Source organism: Oratosquilla oratoria, chromosome 5 (genome assembly GCF_046742065.1).
Source record: "Oratosquilla oratoria isolate Oo_2021 chromosome 5, ASM4674206v1, whole genome shotgun sequence".
In the NCBI taxonomy this organism is placed as follows: domain Eukaryota; kingdom Metazoa; phylum Arthropoda; class Malacostraca; order Stomatopoda; family Squillidae; genus Oratosquilla; species Oratosquilla oratoria.
Window position 1 is genome coordinate 44,343,450 of NC_134781.1, and position 25,978 is coordinate 44,369,427.

Consider the following 25,978-nt stretch of genomic DNA (forward strand, 5'->3'; position numbering starts at 1 on the left):
ACTTCCTGTCGGGAAAATTGTGCACGGGAGCGCAGTCCTGTAACTGGACGAGTCTGGTGACAATACATGACCAACTTGATACTCGAGCCTCGCCACAAGACGATGACCTCAATATACTATCCTGTAACACATTCATACAAGGTGTGGGCGTGATCTCCCCCTTCCCCACCAACCGAACACGGCTGCTGTACGCCCGCTGCTGTCCGACGCCTGCCATCACGCAGCTGTAACCCTCACGTGGCTTAATCCTATTGATCCAAATACCAGCGGCCGAGCGGCCAGCCAGCGAGGCCACACCAACCAGCCAACCAATCCACCCACCACTAGTCCCGTGTCCATCACAGCATGGCCGCAGTGGCGCACCAGTCCACCGCCCCCCCCCCTCTCCCCCCGAGGAACATTACTATGCACGCCCGAGGCGAGACGAAGCTCTTCTCCGCTTCGGGTCTTCTTGTCAAATAGGTTTCCGATACGGAGCTTGCCACTAGCCCGATTTCCACTAATACATTTTACTTTCACTTCCTCTCAACTGCAACAAGGCGACTGTATAACGCTGCAGGATGATTTGTGGGCGACGAGATTACCACAGGGCACCCTTTCAGGTCAAGTCAAGCTTGTGATACAAGCGTGTCTCGGCACAATTCGTACACAGGTTTTTGAGAGAGATAGGAGAGATGCGGAGAGGAGTGTGCGCGCGCGCTCTCTAGACCCAAGTATAAAATAGCTGCAACTAGAGTTTACTTATCTGAGGACGGGGGATGGTAGTTTTCTATGTTTCCATTAAATTAATGAAATTATGAAATGCAGGTTACGTGGAGAACTTAACTAGCAAGATCCTACAGATCAAATAAAACTCGTGTGCCAGATGAGGGGAGGGACTAAGTAGTGAATTCACAATGAAGACCACGAAGTTTAGTTACTTAGTTTCACGGGCAAAATTAAAACTACTAAATGGTATGGGAGGGCTGTTTCCACGCCCGGGGGGGGGGGGGGTAAAGACTTGGAGAGAACGTACACCACCTTCCCATGAATCTGTATTCCACACAAGGGCTAGGAGGAGGTACCGGGGGAAATTACCCTCCAACCTTGGGTGTGTTGTGCGAGAGATGGTCGCAGCCTACGCCTGGAGACGCGTAACTGCAACACAATTAGTTTTCCGTAAGAGCCGACTGTTCGGGGGGACAGGTAACGGTAACTGCTGGGAATCTGAGTGCGGGACGAACCCATACTAAGTGAATGAGATTTCAGTAATTTAGTATTTTGAGATTGAGCCCCTCGCCCACTCCCATGGCTTCAATTTTTTATCCACTCGTTAATTTGGGAAAGGACAGAAAACAAAATAACCACCCTTTAAAAATAGGAAATGATACAAGGACCCACACACTTCCTACTCTAGGACGCTATGCTACCTACTTCGTTGTACCTTACAAAAAAGTGTGTGTGTGGGGAGGGGGGGGGGTGTCGATGATCGCCACATTTGTCATAAATACACAAGTCCCTAAAAGGCAAACTTTCAAGATCCCACTATCCTTCCGCCTCACCCTGGTCCTATTTGCGGTCTTGCAAAATGCCCCTTTGCTATCTCGATACGGCGATCCTTCCCCACAAGACCCAATTTCGTTCTTTTATTCCTGGCAGACTGTCCAGAATACTTCATCTCCATACATGAAACCGTCGTTACCTAAAACGAGCCTACTGCCCTTACTGCAATGGAAGTGTGCGGGGTGTAAATGAACGTCTAACCCTCCATACTTGCAAGTTCCTTCTTGTTCACTGACGCCCTCTCCGTTCATGAACGGGTCTCTGTAGTTTGTAGACAAAATGCCCACGTTACTATTCCTAACATGATAACCATCCCTCCCACAATGACCACACTACAGATATTCACAAGCTTGGGTTTACTCCCTCTAAAGAAACCGTAGGTTGATGGTCTATGGCAGTGCCCATCTCCTCCCATCCCAGGATGATTCACGACGGATTCCACGCGGGCCCTTCATCTTTCAAGGACGTCTCGGCAATCATACGGGACAAGCACCTCCTGTCCTGACCAGCAGGCCATTAGTCACAGTGACAGTCCTCCCGCAACCAGACGTGGTAGTCCACAGTGGTCTATATTAGTCAACCCCGTTCTCACACTACAGTCGACGTGCTGCCTACCAATTGCCAACAAAAAATCACGGTACGGTTTCCTCTTGTATGTGTAGCAACACTATTGTCAAGAATGTCACACTAAGAAGAAAGTGATTCAGTTGTCGACCGCGAGGAGACTCGAGAGCCCCTCCCACGATCCTCAACCTTTCCCGATTACCGAATTCAGCGATCTCGACACATTTATGGTTCCCCTAACCAGCCCGATTTCAAGGTGAAGCGGGAACAGAATTACTGTAGGAGGCGGAGATAGATAAATTAGGAATTGGACAAAGCCAGAACTGGGGAAAATGGGAAAAGAAAAGGGACGAAAATGCACAAGGCAGCCTAGTAATGAAGCGTGTTCAGCGCGTCATTCACAACGTGTTGGATTCGTGACCAACAACCATTACCCTTCCCGATCAGTGCTTAGTTCATATGGCCCCACATATGAATAATGGTGGCCTTACATACACACACTCCTTGCCCACACGAGTGCCAAATCATAGTACAACGATTACGAAATTTTAAGCCCGAGGAGGGAATTGAGCTTTGGTCGCTGAATTAGTTGTCGAGGCCGGTACCATTGCAACGTCAGTGAGTGGCAGCATTTTAGTTATCCGGCATATTACCTGGCACAACCCAAACACAGGTCAGACAACCTAACCAACAGCTGAGCAAACTGACGCTCCTTCCTTCCACAGCGGGCCGTTAACAATGTTTACAAAACAACCCAGCGGTGAGATTTATATCACGGCTGGGGTAACAGTATGCATGGTTGACTACGAAGAATAGGAAGAGGACGAAAAAAATTGTGCCACCTGGTGTGGTTCACATTTCAGCACGTTGAAATATCTTGCAGTTTTTTTTTATCCATGAATATGCACAGCTACGTGTGAACAAGCCTGGTCACGGCATATACTGGTTGAAGGCAAACACAGAATTCAACATTACGTTCTGCCGGTCCTTTATCTAGGACAAATTCACTGGCAGGCCGGGGGTCTGATACCCGACGTTTTCTGCAACCAGAACTACAAAGAGACTAGTAACAAACCTTTTGCAATACATTTGCCTACCCAGGTGTAACGGGAACGTCTTTCAACTGAGCATCAAATGGCAAGACCCAGGCGACTCTTGCAATGAACACTCGAGCTCTCCCGTTTCAAAGGACGATTATGCCGGAAACCCCCAGCGTTTTCAAGTGGCTGCAGAAGGAGAAGGTAGGAAGGGGAGGAGAGAACGGAGAATGCAAGAGGGTGCAAAGAGACCTGCATTAGCCTAATGAACCACTGGTTTCGTCTCCATGTAGGTCGGAAGTTCAACTTACCTCGGGCGATCTGGGGGAAGGGGAAGGGGACGGGAGACTGGACAGACGGGCGTGGAGCTGCGGTGTCGGCAAGCGACAACGGCAATAGCGAAAAGAGGTGAGGAGGAGGAGGAGGAGGAGGAGGAGGAGGAGTCGAGGCATATTAGTTGGTCTTGTGGAGTGCACTCGCTCCAAAGTAGGGTGGACCGAGAACTGACAAGGGGGGTAACTATGTGTAAACCAAAAGAAATCACGGGGAGTGGAAGGAAAGGGGGGGATAGGGAAGGAAGGGGGAGGGGCATTGCACTCCTACCTTAATTCAGGGGTTCCACAGAAATTACAAAACACGAAAAATTCGCGGTGACAAATACTAGTGAATAAAGTTAAGAATTCAACATGATGGTGACACGGGGCGTGGGAAGACAGCCCGTATGAAAACTGGGAGAGGTAGGACAGGATGCAATAAAAGAAAATGAAAAGGTAAATCCGGATTGGAAGAGTAACGGCAGCACTTTAACCCTCACATAAAGAGGACCAAGAGACAATGCGCCCCCCCCTCCTCCAACTCCGCAAATTACGTGTCAACTTGTACCTGCCTACCTACCGCTCAGGCAGGTAGATGTGGGTTGAGTAGGTGGCTGGATAGATGGACAGACGGATGGGTGGCTGCATTGATGAACGGATGGATACAATGATGGATGAATGACTGGATGAATGGGATGGAAGGAAGGCGAATGAGCACACGCGCGGGCGTGCCCCGACCCCATTCCCCTGCATCCACGGGCCCACGTCCTTGGCACGGGCCCTTCGCCGTCCCCCCCGACATACCGTTGACACGTGTAGTCGAGTGCAGCAGCATCAGCCTCCTGGAGGTAGGAGGTGAGCCGCCCACGGCCGAAGGGTGAGCGATGCCATGTCATCTAGGGTCAAGGACTGGGTCAATCCTGTAGACATCAATATGAAGATGGTCCTGCTGGCGGGGACGGGGGCCCTGCGAGCTCCGTACCCTGCACAAACAACAGTTATTGGCACAAGGTTTACAGCTGCTAGCCCCGCTCGACCCGGCGAGACCTGGAACATCAAGTGATGGTGGGAACGAGGCTTCTGCCCCGCCCCGCCCCAACACTAGGTTTACGGGTCTACGGGTCTGCCGGGCCAGAGGGGCACGAGGTACACATGAACACAATAACACGGCTCAAACCTAGGGGTGGAAGGATTTTCAGGCTGGGCTGGCTCCGCAGTCTGGTGGTGTTCAGTCTTCTTGTGGCACTGTTTGGTGGACTTGGAGGGGAGGGGAGGGGAGGGGGAAGGGAGGTGGTCGGGGGAAGGGGAGGAAAGAGGACGAAGGAGAAAGGAAGGGCAATGGGCCAGTGTTATTGTTTCACATGCAACCATAAACCATGCGGTGGACCGACTTGGGCTCCAGAACGTGGGTTGGTCAGGTGGTTTGGTGATGGTAGGTGATGGTAAAAGTAGTAGTAGTAGTAGTAGTAGTATATAGTAATTGTTGTCAATGTTTGTATGTGGTGGTGGCGGCGGTAGTGATGGTGGCGGTAGCGGTGGCGGCGTGGCAGTGGCGAAAGCGGTGGCTGGCAACGGTGGGAGAGGTCTGCTGCTGCTTGTGTGGAATAGCTTTCTGTAGGTTACGCCGCCTGGGTCCCTTGCACCTTCCATGGGTCCAGTGAACGCCTCTTGGGGCTCGACTGGTCAACCACTACCACCCTTCGTCTTCGTCTTGGTGGTGGTCGTCGTCGTCGTCGTCGTCGTCGTCGCCGCCGCCACCACAACCACCACCACCGCCTTCATAGCTAAAAATCATCTGTCACACCAACCCTCCACCATCACATCACCACCACCACCAACAGCAGCAGCAGCAACAACAACGCACCTTCCAGGTCTTGTAGCGAGTCCACATGCCAATGTGTGCAGCAGCAGCAGCAGGTTTAGTTGCTTAATCCAATTGATATGGCTTGAGTCAGTGTCAATCGCCACCCATCTGGCCTCCCGACCTTGTCCGGGGGCGACTAGTTTTGGCTGTGGCGAGGCGTTGAGTAGCAGCATAAAGAGGGGGTGGGGGTGGGGGGGAATAGGGGGGGTGGAGCGTGGGAAGATCGAGTCACGAGATTTGGGGGAGGGGGGATTGTGGATCGGGGAATTTGATGACGTAGGTGTTGATTAAGCTCGAATGTTGTGGCTTGCGAGTGGCAAGTGGTATCCCTCTAGTCATGGTCCGTGTGGTCAAGTTGTCTTGTCCGACCCACCCCACTCACACCTACTTCCTTTCCTAAAACAAATACCAATCTCCCCCCCACCCACGACGTCACCCCATTGCCCGATAAGAACCCCCCCACGACTGCTCCCTATATCCCCGTCAACCACTGCGCCTAAAACGCGACTACGACTCTACGCAATTCGTAGGCGCAGCTGAACTGTCCGTAGAAAGAAGGGGAAGGACGTGGGACGGTGGGTGAGTGGGATGAGAGAGAGGAGGGTGTGGAGTTGCGGGGTTCTGGAAAGGTTGAAGAGAGTAAACGTTACTAACTACGGAACAACGATCGAGGCGAGTGCGTGTGCACGTGCGCGCTGCCGCCCCGAATCTCAAAATCCCTCGTGATCAGGGAAAACCGAGCCATTTAGCTTTCTCCGCCTTATCCATAGCTTTCTACACCACAGACTGGAACGAGGACATTCGAACGCGGGAGCAAGAGATTTGCCAAGTCCCGCAAACAGAACTAAATTAACAATATTCGACCTTTTGGAAGCAAGTGTTCTACATTTGGGCACAAACACTGTCCCATTCCTGCCCAGGGACAGTGCCACTTTGCTCATCTGCACAACCCCTGCCAGTCTGACGGGACTGACCGAGACCGTCAGTGGCACGTTTCCAGACGACAACAGCCGCCGCCGCAGCCGCCAGAATGCACCTTTATGCTGCGGCCCTGAGGGAACCAATCTCGTCTGGGTCCTCTTCACTCCAAAAGAACTACTGGCATCAGAGTCTCGACAACGGGCTTGTAAGTGAAGGACGCGTAGTAGGATTATTAAGAATAACGAGGACGTGCAGAGTTAAGTGAAGAGGAAGCGATAATCTTAGTGATATAGTAGTTAGGATTGAGAGAGAGAGAGAGAGAGAGAGAGAGAGAGAGAGAGAGAGAGAGAGAGAGAGAGAGAGAGAGAGAGAGAGAGAGAGAGAGAGAGAGAGAGAGAGAGAGAGAGAGAGAGAGAGAGAGAGAGAGAGAGAGAGAGAGAGAGAGAGAGAGAGAGAGAGAGAGAGAGAGAGAGAGAGAGAGAGAGAGAGAGAGAGAGAGAGAGAGAGAGAGAGAGAGAGAGAGAGAGAGAGAGAGAGAGATATATATAGGTCCTGAAAGTGCTCCACCGTTGACATTCATTAGAGGGCGAAGAACACGAACGCTTACCAGTACGGCACAGTATTATACCGGCAGTAGATCACGAACTAAAACCAAGAAGCAAGAGATTCCAATGGCAGGTGGCGGGGGTGGATGGCAGTCAGGGCACACGTACTGTATTTACGATGGAAAAAGTATCCAAGATACTTCAATGCCAAACCGTGAATAGGCAAGAACAGTAAGCAGGAGAGTGAAGAGATGTTACACGAAAAATGTGGTCACCAAAGTCCACTGAACACTAGGAAGAACAACAGCAGCTACATTTGTGATACCAGTGAAAGAAGCTAATCCTGTCGTAATCCATCACACAAACACCTGTTACATAAATACAGCGACTAGTCAGCGCGCGCGCACCAAAACAAAATGACCAAACCGTTAAGTGTCCTGAGCACAAATTAACGGACCTGAAATTTACATATTGAAGTCTGTAGTTTCTTATCACGACCTACAGAAAGCATCTTGCCAGACTGCTTCACATGCGCGAGAGAGAGCACACAACTATCTTGTATTGAACAATGTTTCCTCAACCCTCCGATCCTTTCATGGATACGAAGAAATCTTCAAGATTCCAGAGAACTGAATAAAGTAGTCTCACTGCTAACAAAAGGGCAAGGTCGATTAAGACAAACTTGGTAGAAGTACTCCTTCAAGAACTCAAGAACAAGACAATTGTGACAACTACGGAATGTGGACACTACTCTCACCAATCCAGCCACGCGTCCAGATTGGGATGGAGAACATGTCCTCCTTCACGCTAGAAAATCACCATCTCAATGGGCTAAGCAATTCGTGGCTGACGCACAACCTGGTCATAGTACTAGAGAGAATCTGTAGTAGTCCACACGTTAATGGTACCCCCGCCATACATTTGAAAAGCCGTGTTGTGTAACACCACCCTACCATTCAAGGAAAACTAAAATCATCTTTCAAATTGAGGGTGGGGAGGGATTCCTAAACAGAAAGGATGTCGAGGATGACTACGAGGAGGCAACGACGGTACACACTCGTGCACGAGTGTGTACCCACATGTCCTACTTTCCTCTCCCAACCCTTTCCATTATCACCATTGGTATCGCCACAGCCGGCACACCGTCGCCCAACCCGAGTCCACAACACCCATCAATTGCGCCAAGGAAAGCTTCGGCGCCGACGTTTACGACCACTCGTGTCAAATACGTCACCGCGAGAAATGCGTTCCGTTACGTCACTGCGACGAAGGCAATGTTGGTGTCGATGCCACGGGCCAAGTCAGTCCTCGAGCGAGCGCGCGCGCGCGCCGTCGAAGTCAAGCTTGGCACAAAGACATGCCGACGTGGATTATTGTCGTCGGCAGCCGCAAGCGTGCCTGGCCAGTGCCGACACTAAGCATCCTATCCCCCCACTACATGTACATCACCTGGTCCCAAACGCGGACATTGGAAGCTCAGTCCTTTCCGTACGCCACCAAACCAAACCAAACCAAACCAACAAAGTTACGTCCAAATTTGCACAACTACCACTCTGTCACCCTTGCCTTCATTCCTTCCCTCCCTCACATCTGCGTATCCTCATGCCTCATCTGGAACCTCACAATATTCTGCAACAATTACATGCAGGACCACTTAAATCCCAACGTATAAGGGGCTGATCCTCGGCTAATTCAGAATTAAATGTCTAGCCGTCCGAGCCTTGATACAGAAAGGGAGGACTTATGAAAGTTGTGGTCTTAAAATTATTCTTGTCCTTTCTAATGTAACACTGTCCTTGTTGGCCCCCAACCACACCCTCAAAATCTAAATTCCTTCCCGAACCCAACCTAGACTACCTGCTGTGGTCACGTACCGTCTCAGATAGCCCAATGCAACAGCATCAACTTCCTATCTTGTCAACCTACTCGGTGCCTGTGCTTTTGGGGGCATGTTTGCCATGTGATACACGTGACGTGTGGAAATGTGTTGTTTCTTTATTTCTCAAAGATGCCACTTCCTCCGGGCGAGTGGCGCGTTCCAAAGGGGCGTGGGGAGACCCTTCCATGGTTTACTTGCAACCCCCCCCCCGGGGGGGAAGAGGATGTGGTGGGGTTGTGGGGGAAGAGGAGAGTCCTCCCGAGGGGTAGATATGTCCCTGTGGTTCTACACAAACCTATGATTGTAGCCAGTGTGGACCCATCTTCTCCCATGTGGAAAAAGGGGGGGGGGGGGCACCAATCCCTCCCCAGTTCGGGGAGATAAAGGTGCAAGCCTTAGCCGGCACACCCGTCATCAGCAAGGACGCAAACTCCTGTCTGGTTTCCCTTGCTTACTCTAAAACATAATTCGTATAAAAGAGTAGCGTAGAACTTATGTTAAGAGAGAACGGGTATTTTCGCTGAGGTTTCATTGTGGAGTTTCTGTTTATGAGATGCGGAATGTAGCGGAGCCATCGGCCTTAAAAAAATAATATATAAAAAAAAAAAAAAAAAAATACGTAATCGGCAATCGAAGCAACACTTTGTACATTAGGGTTTCACATTTTTTCCAAGTAGAATCCGAGTCGAAAAATAATTGCTCTTGAAAAGAGGAAACTGGGTGAATATATCAACAAAGACAGGTGCGGTACACATGGACACCGCCACCAGACAACCTACGTCACGCCTTCGTCGAGAAGCACAACCATCAGCTCTTCCTGTCTAGGCACCCCCCCCCCCCCCGAGTTATTACGGCATTCTTCCTTTGGCTCTCAAACAACGTAACACTGCGACGAAGGCCTCGAGTTCCCCTCCCGAGGGCGTGGTTGGTTGTACATCTCCTGAAAGGCGTGCGTGGGGGGTGTAGTTGGTGGGCGTGAAAAACTAATTCGCTCTATAAAATACTTGCCAACATTGGGGTTGGTGAAGTCCCAGCTCTCGGCGTCATTCTTGTAAACGTTCAGCTTAGTGGGCTGCAAAGAGAAAAAAGACACACAATTAAGATTAAGTCCCTTCAAGCTCACGACATACACGAATCTTCAACACCACTCTGGCACACTTGAAAGGTCTAGTTCAATATTTACACTTCTCCATTCAAGGTGGGAATGATTTTATGCCTTTTCCTTTTTGGCTACCTCCCTTGTAAGGGGGAAAAAGCCTTGGTATATGTACGTTTCGTGAACGCCATCACAGCGCACCAGTGAGAGGACGATTGCAATGTATTTCCTGGAGAAAAAGACATCATCTCAAGACTGGACTGGGCTCTGGCAGCAGGCGCCAATTCCGGACGCCCACCAGAGGCCACGCACTCTGCGTTAACTACAACCGAATTCTCCTTCACCCAGCTTATCCAAGCCCCTCCCCCTCCCACGATTCAACGGCGACTGGACAGATCCAAAATAACTAATCCAAATGTAAATACTCCGTATGCCCCCAGTGAACATAACGATTAACCGTTTACGGTGAAACTGCAGTACTTTCATTTGGGGATGTGGGCATGGAAGACTGAACTCAACATTCATCCATTTGCGGTTTGAGATGCGGCAATTCTATCTAGGCCATCGAATTTCTTTTTAACATTTACCACCAAAGGTGACGCGTCAAAAACCACGGCTTCTTCAGAGGGTCATCCGCCACGTACAGACTGCTGCGAAATACTTTGCGTTGTGTATTCAAACCCGTAAACCTAAACCTTAAAACTGGACACCACCCTCCCGAGACGGACGCCAAGCCCACACGCCATCTCCACCCTTCTACTGTATCATACCTCGAATTCCGCAGGTTACCCGAGTCTTCCTCAACTCCCTTCATCCCGGGCGCACGCGCACGCACATACCAACGGATGACTAAGATTTCCGAAGTAAACTATGCAACACGTGAACCTTGTACACGCGCGCGTACACACGCGCACACAAACGACCACTTGTGTACATTTCGCGTACTGCTGCGTGTGCGTGTAACGTGTGGCAGCGTGGGCAGTCTAGTTGGCCGGGGGTATGGCATCTATTTGTGGCGTGGTGCCCCCCGCCACGTTCGAAGAGACTTCGCAGGTTCCTCAAATCTCCCCGCTCTACAGTCCACCCACCACCAGTTGCGTTCGTCAGGACTACGACAGACACTGATACTAACATTCCCAGCCCAGGTCCCCTTCCCAGATAAATCTACATATCAATCAACCTCTAATCCTCTGGACAAGAACCCAACTTCACCTCAGTCCACCCCCCACAAATGGCACAAACCTCCTCCAAGTCCACCGCTACTACTGAGGAGCAAGCAACATCCAAAAAATCTAATGCTCAAGTCTCTTCCCCCTCTCCCACATCCCCGCCGCTCGTAGCCAACCAGAGCATCCTTGTTAGCTCAATGCCATTCCACGGCCCGAGGATAAATAGCCACAGCGTTACTCATCCCGGCCAAGTAGCGTTCGAGGTTTGTGTCCAAACACTCATCGCTTAGCCATTTCGGACCGCGACGCGTACGGTCCGTGACACAGCGGTGGCACAATTCCGCTTTTGAGATCTCTACTCATCTAACGACTGAACGTCTTCAAGTTATATTTCTTTCCTCTGAGAAACAGTTCAGTTATGTTTTCCTTCTCAGTGTTGAGATCAAACAAGTACAATAACGAGAAATCACCCAGTGTACTGCGGACAAGCGTGGACTTATTTTTTTTTTTATCAATGAACATTGATCTTTGTTAACGTCACGTCAGTTGATCCTTCAATTGGCATTAACTAGGCTAAATTTGTGTGTATACCACCATCTTACGTATCAGATTCGAAGATTAAAAATACCAAAACTCCCTCGGAAGGTTGTTAAAAAGATGAACTCTGCAAGTGACAGGGAAGGGGATATTTGTGCACGCGTGCGTTTGTGTGGCGCATTAAGTCTGAAGCAGACAATCAGGTCGTCGAGTACGCCCCCCCCCCTCCACCATCCCGAGTCATCGACTATCGGTCACTATCCGAAAATATGCTGCAGTATGGTCTCACTCGTGCAACAGAATCGCTGATAGACCTCGACTAGATCTACCTGCCCACTAGTTCTCAACCTGGGTGGGTTATAGAAAGCAATTTTATTATATTATTTCGGTCCTTATTGCCCGTCTTTAGTAAATAACCTTGGAGTGTTGAAGATATGTGAAAAGTTAAAAAAACGAACAACAGCAAATATGGCAGCCATGTTGAAACAGTCCCGCGGAAAATGACAAATTACAAAGGATTACAAAGGCGGAGCATGCCGACAGGAGACACCTTGGTCTATACCTAGGTCGGATGCGAAAAAAAAAATCATAATAAATTAATGAATAAAAACTATAATAATGTAAATAACAAATAAAATACATAAATAAATGCATATAGTTAGATAATAAACAAACAGGTAAATAGTAAATAATAATGAATTGACATATAACTAATAATAAATGAAAATCAAAACAGACAACAAAAAAACAAATAATATGAAATAAATTATAACCATTACAACATCTTGCTTAGGTGTTTATCTAAATGATTTTTAAAGCTTCGAACTGAACTACGTTGCACTACCTGTGCAGGAAATTTGTACACGAACATCCTTGGTTTTGTATACACCTAATAACCCAACTTCCCATCTTGTTTACATAGCGAACGATCGCGCGAGGTATACCTGAAAACATCCCACCACATACTTCCATACTGCACAAGATTCCGATATTATTCATGAAGAAAACTAATATACAGGGACTTTGAAAACACTTCCTGTCACAGAGCATGAAGTTGTTCAAAAGTGTACCAACTATCCTACATATACCCTGAATCTTTTTAATATTCCTATTTCACGTTCGACTTGGAAGAGATTGCGTGTGCGTTTGTTGCTCGTATACAAATATGAATATTCCTTATATTATGTTCAACCAAAAGCTTTCCTCAGTCACTGGACACATGAGCTATTCTACATCCTCCCCCAAACAACTTCCTTACGCGGCCAAACTGCCGGAAGACAGTACAGGCGCTATCCAGTCTGTCACCAGCAGCTATGCTACTACTATGACACTTCGACTTCTTAACTTTCCGTCTACATTAAAGTGCATTTCGGGCAGATTTTCGTCAATCCCACCCTTCACCTCCCAGTGGCAAAACTTTACTCAAGAGTACTCTGGCTATTGGGTCCTGCGACCGACCCACTCCAGCTCCGCCTCTGGCAACTTTCCCTACACAGCGTTAGCCTCATTTTTTATCCTTTGTTTGTCAAAATGTCGAGTATCGTCATTATCATCCAACTTGCAAGACGACCACAAAGTCCGACATTTGGGGGCAACAAAGAAAACAGGACCATTATTTATGCCGACCGGCAACGGTCATTGTGTGTATATTTACCTACCTAGTTGTATCTTACGGGAAGGGGAGCTACGCACGTGTTGTCCCGTCTTTGAATCGGTCTAGTTTGCTCTTAAACTTATGTATAGTTTTTGCACACTATTGTTTCGTCCAGTTTTTCCAGACCACTGTGGATTTTCAAATGTCTGTGCGATACGAGTTTTTTCATGTCCCCTTGTAATTCTCTTATCCCAATTTAGTAAGTCTTCTCTATCAAGGACTTCCACGCCTTTCACTATTCTATAGATCATTAGCAAGCCCTCCCCCCCCCCTTTTTTTTTTTTTTTATTCCAGAGTCTAATTTTAGTTTTGACAATCTTTCGTCATAATTATGACAACTTTGAAAGTGCTGGGGCCGTCTTTGTCGTTCCTCTTTGGATTTTTTTTGGTACTGGGTGACCAGTGTCGCAGCATACTTCACTCTAGGCCTTATCAATGTGACTAGCATTTTCTTCACAATTTCTTCGTCCAACCAGGTAAAAAGACCTTAATTTATCTTTGCAAGTTGTATGGTTCTCCGACAATTCTGTTTCTGTTTACCAGGAGACAGGTCACTTGTGATGATTACAGTACTACCAGGTCTTTTTCAGATCCCACTTTTACTTCCTTTGTACCGATTTTATATTGGCCCGATTTTTTCTTTTTCCAAATTGTATTACGCTCCATTTCTTGATTTTGAAGTCCACTTTCCACTTCCGACTCCCTTTCCAAACCATGTTCAGATCTAAGTTATTCCACATATCCAGCACTGTGTGGGAAGCCACTCTTTTTCCGATCTCTTCTATAGTTATGCCGCGTCCACACGGTCGAGCTGTGCCTGTCAGACTTTGCCCTTACCGGGCAAAGTCCGCAGACTCTGCCCGCAAAGGTGTCCACACGGCTGACGATGGTGGTTGGAGGTTGGTTGGCCGCAAGCAGAGGTTGGGAGCGAGTGGTTCATTACGGTACGATAACCATGGTTCCCGCCATACTTGGAAAGAAGGTAGCACTTTACAGCATTATAATTGCTGCCAGCTCCTGACTTTTGGGATGTGGCCTTTAACCTCATTTCTCTCTGATGTTGGTCTCTGAGAGAAGCTAATTTCTTTTTCACATGACTCTCACTCCTGCTTATTGTCTGTGCTATGTGCTTCAATGCTGCAGTACGTTTGTCTCTATTTTTATAATCAAAACACTTCACATTCCATAAACATTCCTGAACTCGGTATAAATCGATCAATGTTACGGTGTCTTGTTGAGACCAGTATACACTAGTACTAGGTGCGGACAAGGTGGTAAGGTAACTTCGGTCTGTACTGAGTGGGTTTGCTAACTTTGCTCGCACCTTACCTCGTGCGTTTGGCAGCGATATCAGCCCTCCATCCATTGCCCGCAAATGGCGCCAGGAACGGATATTTTGATGGATTGCCCGCTGAAATTGCCCGTTGTCGAGCAAAGCCCTCGTGCCCGGCGGACAGTGTTCGACCGTGTGGACGTGGCATTATCCTTTGAGTTTTTTTCATGACCTTGTTTTTCCATTGTCATTTTTTAGTAAATCATACCTGTCAAGGATTTCCACTCTTTTCATGATTCTAAATATAGTCAGTAGATCACCTTTCTCTTCTCTGATCTAGTGTTGGTAGTTCCAATTTCGATAATCTTTGTTCTTATGTTAAAATTGGAAAGAGCGGATGCCAACTTTGTTGTTGCTCTGTATTCTTTCTAGTTTCCTTATACAGTATTCTTTTTAGTTCTGGGTGTCCAGTGTCGCTGCATATTCCAGCTTTGGTCTAATCAATGTAACTAATTTTTTTTTTATACAATTTCTTCATACAAGTAGACAAATGCCACTTCCATAGGTTTCACCGACTATTTTGTTTATATGTTTATCCGGTGTCATGTCCCTTTCCGAGTGCACTTTATTTCTTCTTCGCCAATTTTGTATTTTTAATTGTTTTTGCTTTTTCCAAACTCCATTATGCTACACTTCTTGATACTGAAGTTCACTTCCCACTTTTGAGTCCATTTCCAGATTTTGTCCAGGTTTGATTGTAATGAATCACAGTTCTTCTGTTCTTACTTTAATATTTTTGCGTCATCTGCGAAGAAATTCATATAACCCTCCACTCCTTCATCCATGTCGTTTATGTATTTGGCAAACATGATTGGAGGCAGCACTGACCCTTGTGGAACACCACTTAATTCTTCCCATTTCAAGTACGTCTCTAATTACTAATTTTTCTCCCAGTCAGGAAATATTCCATCCATTCTAATAATCTACCTGCGATGCCACCTAATGATTCTAATTCTTATTCATTTCTTGCGTGATACTTTGTCAAATGCCTTTTTTGGTCTAGATAGGCACAGTCTGCCCATCCATCCCTCTCATCTATTATATCTATTAGTCTCAAGTAGAAGCAATTAGGTTTGTAACGTTTGTTGTACATGATCTTCCTTGTCTAAATCCAAATTGGCTTGGGTTTAGTATAGATTTTTCTTCCAGATGTTTAACCCATCTACTTTTGATCACCTTTTCACATTCTAGCTACTGTGCTTGTTAGGGAGACCGGTCTGTAGTTCGTTGGATTTTCCTTTTTTCCTCCTTTGTATATTGGTACTATGTTTGCATTTTTCCAGTCTTCTGGTACCTTACCTTCTATGAGCGAGCATTTGATTGTAGTGTATTTTATCTGTTAATTCCTCTACGCATTCCTTCAATATCAAATTTGCAATTCCATCCGGATCATGCGATTTTCTGACATCAAGGTTCTTTATTTGGTCGCCGATTTCCTTCTTTGTTACAGTTTTCCTTCATTGGGGGGGATTTCTGTCTCTCGGTTCCTTCACAGTTAGGTGTGTTCTCAATTATGAAAACCGACTTGAAGAGGTTGCTCATAATTTCAGCCATTTCTTGTTTTTCTGTGTATTCATGACTTCCTTGCGCAATTTTTCTATTTCTTGTTTGCTTTTTAATTTACCGTTCACATATCTATAAAATAGTTTCAGTTGTTCCTTGCAGTTCTCTATTTTCTTTTCATAATTTCTCTTTTCTTCTCTGCGTATCTTTACATAATCATTTCTTACTTTGATGTAGGTTTGCCATTTCCCCTTTTTTCATTTTTTTTTCCTCCAGATTTTCTCTCTCTTATCCTTAGCTTTGCTACATTTTTTGTTATTTATGTATATTCTTTCTTGCTTTTGTTGTGGAACATATTTGGTCACACCCTCATAAATATGTTCCATTTCTCTTCCATCCTTGTTTCTTCATTTAGGATTTTTTTTCCCAGTTTGCATTACGAAAGAAGTTTAAGTTTCTCAAAATTCGTTTTGTACATTGATCTTCCTATTCTGTTTCTCATTTCTTCTTAGGTCTATTTGGTCTTTTAGTTCGAATTCTATTAGTACATGGTCACTCTTTCCTATTGGTGTTTTGTAATCTATTATGTCTATAATTTCAGGTTCTGATGCAAGTATTCAATCCAGCCTCGAAGGTTCCTCATTGTTTCTGTATCTGGTATTTTCCTTTATCCATCGAGTCACTGTATTTAATGGTCATATCGAGTAGCATGTTGCCCCATGTCCTCTCCACCCTTAACTGTCATTTCTTCCCAGCATATTTCTTGAGTTAAAAATAACCCATAATTACTGTGTTTCCTCTTTCATTATCAGTTAGTTCATATTTAGTATCTTCTAGCAATTTGGAATGATCGTGTTCTGTCCAGGCCTGTGTTTTAGGGGGCACAAACTACTACAAATTTTCTATTTTTCATGTTGTGGTTTTCAATTTTAATCATTATAGACTCTACATTGTTTTTTTCCTTCAGTTAACTTTGATCAGAAATAGTACTCCCCCTCCTTGTTTTTCCTTTCTATTCTTCATCCCGCAGTTGTATAGACCTTGTCCCACAATGTTAGGTGGTAGATTCCTTTCAAGTTTAGTTTCTACTATTCCCATTATGTCCGGCTTTTCTGATGTTCATTCAGTTCTGAGATCATTTCATCTATGCTGGTATAGGCTAATTTTATTTTTTCTTTCTTTCTCGTCTTTTTCGGTCTTCGTTTGTTTGTGTGTGTGTGTGTGTGTGTGTGTGTGTGTGTGTGTGTGTGTGTGTGTGTGTGTGTGTGTGTGTGTGTGGTGTGTGTGTAAACGAGTCTATAAAGGATGAACCACGATAACTAATCGTGTGGAACTGCCGATTGGTCGAAAATGAGCATAGGTCATCTTAGCAAGCGTGTGCGCGCGCTGTCCTCTTCAGCAGAGTTCAAACACGGGTAGCTGCTTCAATTAGTGATATGGCGCATTAGCGCCAGGAATAAAGTTAACAGAGCACTAGGTTTCATTGCTAGGACAGTAACAAATAGAAGTGCAGAGGTAATTGTTAAACTATCTAGCGATAGTTAGACCCATCCTTGACTATGCGGTACACTTTTGGTCTCCGTCCTACAGAATGGACATAAATTCACTACAATCAGTACAGAGAAGAATGACCAAAATGATACATGGACTCGAAATTTGCCTTACGACACCTTAACTTACACTCTCTGGAAAGTCGTAGAGTGTGGGGTGATCTAATAGGCGTTCAAGTGGATCATAGGCTTTAACGGTGATGCCAACAAGGTCATCATATCAAAACGACAGGACTCGCAGTAATGGTTATAAACTGGACAAATTTAGATTTAAAAAGGAAATGGGCAAGAATTGGTTTACTAATAGGGTGGTCGACGAATGGAATAAACTTACGAGGGTCATTCAAAAAGTTCTGAGCCCCCCTTCATAAAATTTGCCAGTGAACAAAACGTGATCAAACTTCTAGGTCCTGATTGTATATGTGTAATGTAACATGGAGCTGCATTTTGTTAAATATACTCATCATTTACTAGTATAAAGACGACCTTGATCAACACACTTTGTTCCATTTCGGAAATATGAGCTTCTCAAAGGAAGAAGTGCGAACGATCATCAAATTTTCGGTTCTTCTGAGCAAATCTGCTTCTGCCATCCACGCAGAACTTGCCCAAGTTCTTGGTGAAGAATCTGCACCTGGCCTTTCCACTGTGAAGCGTTGGGCGGTGAAGTTTCGTGAAGGAGAAGCAGAAGTCTCGGATGCCCCCAGAAGTGGACGACCAAGAACAGCGACCACAGACGACAATGTGGAGCTGGTGCAGGAGCTGTTAGCAGAAGATCGGCGTCTGACAGTTCAGGAGATCAGCTTGGAGGTTGGGATATCTGAAGGAAGAATTGTGCGCGGTGGGTTCCACACCTCACCGACGAGCAGAAGGCCTGCCGCATCACACTGGCTCGTGCGCATCTTCGACGGTTCAGGAGGGAAGGAGATGCTTTCTTGGACAAAATAGTAACCGGGGATGAGACCCAGACCTCTCTCCATGTGACTTCCACCTGTTTGCAATCCTCAAAGAGCCGCTGCGTGGTCAACGATTTCAGGACGAAGATGAGATAAACATCGCCTTTTCCAACCGCCTGAAGACCATCCAACGTGAAGGCCTGGGAAATGGTGTTCCCAAACTTCCTCAGCGCTGGGAAGCCGTCATAACCAAGAATGGAGAATACATTGAAAGTGACAAATAAAGTTTTTGTAATAAATCTTCTGATAAAAATTTTGTGAAGGGGGGCTCAGAAATTTTTGAATGACCCTCGTAGTAACCATGTAGTAAGCGCTGAAACTATCAGTTGTTTTAGGAAACGATTACACAACTTTTATGGATGGGGATGACAGGTGGTGATGGATACGGAGCTGCCTAGTACAGTATAGACCTTAAGGTCTCTTGCAGTCTCCTTCATTCTATGTTCTTATGTTCTCTGGCCTCCCTCGCCCTGGTTCACAGAAATATACATAGTTGCTAGCTGTCACTTTCTGATAATCACACTTCCAAGATTCTCTGCCTCGATACCGTCGTTTATTCAATGGAATAAAATATCTTAAGCCCATAAGCGAAATCTACGATCACAGCTATTTGAATGCAATAAAATTACGTGCGCGCGCTGTGTATTTCCAATATTACAGGAAATCTGTCTTCACAATTGCCTCAGCCTAGTTGTATTAACATTAACCCCTCATTCCAAATCAAGCCCTTCCCCCTAACCCATTCTTGCCACCCCACCCCAATCACATTCCTCCCGACAAAGTCCAACAACCTTGTTTTAAGTTTAAATCTTTATTCACCAAACACAAATGCTCTCTCGCGGGAGGAAATGTGTGTATGTGTATGTGTGTGTGTGTGTGGGGGGGGGGGGCAAGTACACGCAAGAATGTCGTACAGCCGTCCCCCTCGGCTCCACAACATTGCCACGCGGCGCATACTAACAGAATTGACACGGGAGCCCTGGAGACCATGAACCTCATACCCCGGAACAAAACGGTGCACACTAGCGAACAAAGCAACGATGAGGTAGACGGAGGAATGAGGAGGACAACTTAACAAATTCCCCCTTTTTGTCATGTATATACATATTTTTTCCACACAGACTTCATTTGGGTCCCACCCACCCCCATTCTGCCGCAGCAAGGAGAAAACACGTTTCTTGCTGCACTTGTACGGCGGCGCCTTGAATGCGCCAGGAAACATTCCCAACGTCAATAATTCCCTTTACTCTCCTCCTCTGCCGACTGCCGCTTCTGGATCAATAGGAGACTGAGGAGTAACAGGACGAAGTGGAAGACAAGAGGATGAGGGTGGGGAGCGGGAAACGAGGATGAAGAAGATGAGAAAGAGGAAAGTTCCTTGTACGCTTGCGACGAGTACATTTCTAGGCTCAATTAGCTGGTGCACGAACTGTCCGTTTCCTGTCCCCGAACTCGTCTCTACTTCCCGAGGACTTCATAATTCAGAGAGCCCGTCCTTCATCCTCTCCACACTGCACCCTCCCCTCCACCTATGGCTCTTCATCCCCTTCATACTAACCCTCCAACCTTCAGCTACACTTCCTTCATCATCTTCAGTCTCCCATGATTTCAAGTCATCCACCTCCACTTCGGTTATCAAATATTTCGCCGATATTTCCACGCCACCGCTGCTTCCACCACCACCGCCTCCCCTATATCACTGGCAACAAGAACGCATGCTTATCACTTCTACGCGGCACAATTTCCTTTTAGCAAATTAGTAAACTTGTTGGAATTCCCTCTGAATAACCGTTTCATTACTATGGTGGCTTTTCCTCCACCTCACTCTCGCCACTACCCCTCCCCCACCACGTCCAAAAAATTATACTCGTACATTTCCAAGCAATTTTTATCCGAACCTCGCACGTGTCCACGGTCTGCTGCGAGCACAGGTGCCACCGTTGCCTTCTCAACACCCTCTGCAACCTCGTAGTACACACATATAGAAATACGTTTTTATACGAAATATATCCATACACAGAACCCCTTCCGACACCCACCGTTGCAACCCTAGCACCTTTCCAAGCCACACCCCCTAACCCCCAACCTTTTCCGATGCACCCGAACACAATCGGGTCTTCTACCAGCCTGTTCCATATATCACACCCAATCAACACACCACCCTCACTGCCCTACTCCAGGCCCCCCACGCCTTGTCGCAGCAGCTGGGTGAGGAGACAATTAACTCCTTCATAAATCATTGCGGAAACTCCCGAATCGCTCTGAACCTCCATCAACCTCTGCCGACACACATAGGCGCGCGTACATTCGCCATCCAATCTTCAATATTTCTTACCTTCTTTTACCTCCTGAACAAGACCCGTTTTGTCCTCGATAATGTATAACGTGAATTTCTTTGTATCCTCCAAAGCTATACTCGCCAGTCCTCATCCACCAGGATTTGTTTCATATATGGGAAGTGGTAGGGTTGATGTAGCAATTAACTTTAACTGATTAACCCATACAACATGAATCGGTTAAAAATGCGTTTTTGGGCAATATAAACAGATAAGCAGAGGGCCATGGAAAGATAGAAACGCAAGAAACTTGGGGGAAATGCCCAGTCTGGGATGAAGCGGCACTAAAAGCGCGACGTCGAGAAGAATGGGGGCTTGACGACAAAAAGGTGGGGAAGAAGGGCGATGGAAGAGGGCCGGGAGGGTGAAGGGACGTGGGAAGAAAGAAATGCGTCAAAACATAGGGGAGATCAGGCTTATGCTTGTACCATCTTTATGTTTACCTAGTTGGTAGTATACGGGAAATGAGCAACGATCGTGGGGTACGTCTCTCCACTGGTATACTTTATTTTTTAATTACTCATTCAGATCCATGTTTTGTTTCACCTTTGACTATATCAAAGCTATTCCATTTCCCCATGTTTCCATATCGACATCCTCTTAGATATTGTCTCAATTTGTTCACATGGCCAATCAAAGGGTGTGCGTGCGTTTGTGCGCGCGCGCACTGGCGTGGGATAAGTGAGAAAGGCCTGGCAGGTGGAGGAGATTGGAAGGGGTAGAAACAAGCTGTGGCACAATATATCATATGCACGGCAGCGTTAAGTGCATCCTCGTAGTGCACCTACATTATTCAACTATTACTGCTACAATATGCAGGGCTACGGCTGGTGTGTGTGTGTGGGGGGGGGGGTGGAACCGTAAGGAGGAAGGTAGAGCCGCGAAGAATAAAGTTAATTACATAAACCGGTGGAGGATCAATTAACACGGCTTAGCCAAACTCACGCTCTCTCCTAGTAAGCTTTCCGTTTCATGCTACCCTCGGAGTTGACGTTTATCAATTATACTGGTCTGGTTTCAGAGTCAATCCAGCGATATCTCCACAATGTATGCCATCAACATCGGGAGCCCCGTGGAGGCCATCAGGAACAATCGGTTAAGGGGACCCCCCGCCCAAAATATTTTTTTCTGAAGGATCTTGCTGATTTTTTCTGTGTGATATCTAGGTCTGAGGAAACCTTCACAGCATGAGTTTTATTCAGATCTGACGAGTAGTTTTTTTTATTTAATAAAAAGTGAAAAATACCGTATTTTTGGGCTTTTTTCAAATCCCATCTCCTCTTACAATTTTTATTCGATGTCTTTCATTTTACAGCAAAAGAATCTTCTACATATATAAAAAAACAAAATAGAGAGCTTTTTTTAATATCTTTGTTTAACGCCGAGAAAAAAATATATAAAAAAAATTATCGAAAAAAAAAAAAAATTTGACTGACACGTAATTAAAAAATAATTATTTAACATGCAAAAAAACTATTTAATTTTTTGTCATTTATCTAGCTATTAATAGAGACCTCGTATGCAAAAATCGGTTGAAAATTGAGGGAGGAGATAGACTTTGAGTATCAAAAACTTACATTTTTCAGAAATGAGTGTTAAAGTTGTTGTTTTTTTCCTTAGTTTGACTAAATTTTACATTGGACCTCCTAAGACCCATTGAAAACAGGTTCCATTGTATTTTCATGATGATTTTGCATCTTTCAAGTAACTCAGGCACTTTGTACCCTCCTACAGTGTAGGATATTATTCACTCAAAGTGAGGGTCTCATAAGCCGCCACCTCACTCTTTGTCGCAAAGTTTGAGTTCTTGGTCTAGAATGACCCAGCAAGGTAGTCTGATTGCTGGGATTCAGCTCTCTTTCTTTTCTTGGGTTTCCTTTCTGGTGTTGGAACAGGCTCTTGCTGCATCAGGGACATCACTGTGAGGTTTGAGACTCTAAACCCAAGGTGTTGCAACAAGGAGGCATCCTTGTAGCCACTTGTTAGCAAACAGTTGTTTGCGTAGAGACAACTTGTCTGATATAGGTGTAGAGGACAGAGGATCAGGTGCTGAGGATGTGGATGTAGATGGAAGGGAGAGAGCTGCTGGAGGGAGTACTAGTGGTGGTGGCGGAGGTGGTGATAAAGTTGATGCTGGGGTTCTTTCTTTCTCCCCCTGAGTTGCTAATGTAGACGTTCTTATCTTCTGCAAGTGTGCCTTTTGTTTGGATAGCTTAGGCATGGCTAATATCTTCAAATATCTCTTCACTGAAAAAAATATGCGAATTTCACACGGCAAATTAGTGAATGCGGCAAGCTAATGTGTACATGTCCTTTACTTTGTAAGACTCAGGCCACTGCCAATCGTGCAGGCTGAACTTCCTCACACCACATACTCACGTGCATGCCGGACGTAAGAGAAAACTTTATGAGTGTATCAAACGCAAAAATATAGGATAAAATATGGTCAAAAACGTATGTAAACAATGGTCGTGCGCAGCATGTGGCTGCCGGGGGTAGGGAGGGTAGGCCCTTTAAACCCTTTAAAAATGGCGGTACGACAAAAACACTTTACCAGCATCTAGAGCAAGATCCCTACTATGTATATACACATATGCATACATAATATATACACATTATACATATATATATACACACATGCATACATATATATATACGCACATGCATACATATATATATACGTATATGCATACATATATATACACACATGTGCATATATATATATACACACATATGCATACATATATATATACACACATGCATACATATATATACACACATATGCATACATATATATATACACACATATGCATACATATATATATACACACATGTGCATACATATATATATACACACATGCATACATATATATATACACACACATGCATATATATATATATACACACATATGCATACATATATATATACACACATGCATACATATATATATATACACACATATGCATACATATATATATACACACATATGCATACATATATATATACACACATATGCATACATATATATATACACACATATGCATACATATATATATACACACATATGCATACATATATATACACACATGTGCATATATATATATACACACATATGCATACATATATATATACACACATGCATACAAATATATATATACACACATGCATACATATATATATACACACATGCATACATATATATATATACACACATGCATACATATATATATATATACACACATATGCATACATATATATATATATACACACATATGCATACATATATATATACACACATGCATACAAATATATATATACACACATATGCATACAAATATATATATACACACATATGCATACAAATATATATATACACACATATGCATCCAAATATATATATACACACATATGCATCCATATATATATATACACACATATGCATCCATATATATATACACACATATGCATCCATATATATATACACACATATGCATCCATATATATATATATATACACACATATGCATCCATATATATATACACATATGCATACATATATATATATACACATACACATATGCATACATATATATATACACACACATGCATATATATATATATACACACATGCATACATATATATATATACACACATATGCATACATATATATATACACACATATGCATACATATATATATATACACACATATGCATACATATATATATATACACACATATGCATACATATATATATATACACACATATGCATACATATATATATACACAAACATATGAATACATATATATATACACACATATGCATACATATATATATTTTATACACATATGCATACACACATATACACACATATGCATACATATATATACACATATGCATACATACATATATACACATATATACACACACATGCATACATATATATATATACACACATATGCATACATATATATATACACACATATGCATACATATATATACACACATGCATACATATATATACACACATGTGCATACATATATATATACACACATGTGCATACATATATATATACACACATGTGCATACATATATATATACACACATGTGCATACATATATATACACACATATGCATACATATATATATACACACATATGCATACATATATATACACACACATATGCATACATATATATATATACACACACATATGCATACATATATATATACACACATGCATACATATATATATACACACATATGCACACATATATATACACACACATATGCATATATATATATACACACATGCATATATATATACACACATATGCATACATATATATATACACACATGCATACATATATATATACACACATATGCATACATATATATATACACACACATATGCATACATATATATATATACACACACATATGCATACATATATATATACACACATATGCATACATATATATATATACACACATATGCATACATATATATATATACACACATGCATACATATATATATATACACACACATATGCATACATATATATATATACACACATATGCATACATATATATATATACACACATATGCATACAAATATATATATACACACATATGCATCCAAATATATATATACACACATATGCATCCATATATATATACACATATGCATACATATATATATATACACATACACATATGCATACATATATATATACACACACATGCATATATATATATATACACACATATGCATCCATATATATATACACACATGCATCCATATATATATACACACATGCATCCATATATATATACACACATATGCATACATATATATATACACATGCATACATATATATACACACACATGCATACATATATATATACACACATATCCACATATATATATATACACACATATCCACATATAATATATATATATACACACATATGCATTATATATATATACATGCATATATATATACATATACACATATATATATATACACACATACACATATATATACATATATATAACACACATATATATTATATACACACATATATATATACATATGCATACATATATATATACACATATATATATATACACACATATATATATATATATACATATATATAACACATATCCA

The 25,978-nt window shown here is 43.8% G+C and overlaps 2 protein-coding genes across 8 annotated transcripts in view; both read right to left on the minus strand.

Moving 5' to 3' along the window:
* The window catches only part of LOC143025494 (heterogeneous nuclear ribonucleoprotein L-like), a 239,407-nt gene that overhangs the window by 34,975 nt on the left and 178,454 nt on the right, over nucleotides 1–25,978 (minus strand). For all 7 annotated transcript variants that reach the window (XM_076185244.1, XM_076185240.1, XM_076185238.1 and 4 more), the window contains one exon: nucleotides 9,675–9,738. In XM_076185244.1, coding sequence (XP_076041359.1) covers nucleotides 9,675–9,738 — 64 coding nt within the window. The remainder of the gene's footprint in view (nucleotides 1–9,674; nucleotides 9,739–25,978) is intronic.
* Nucleotides 13,429–17,127, minus strand: LOC143025247 (uncharacterized). Its single transcript, XM_076184708.1, has one exon. The coding sequence runs from the start codon at nucleotides 14,486–14,488 to the stop codon at nucleotides 13,943–13,945; it is 546 nt and encodes a 181-aa protein (XP_076040823.1). The 5' UTR covers nucleotides 14,489–17,127; the 3' UTR covers nucleotides 13,429–13,942.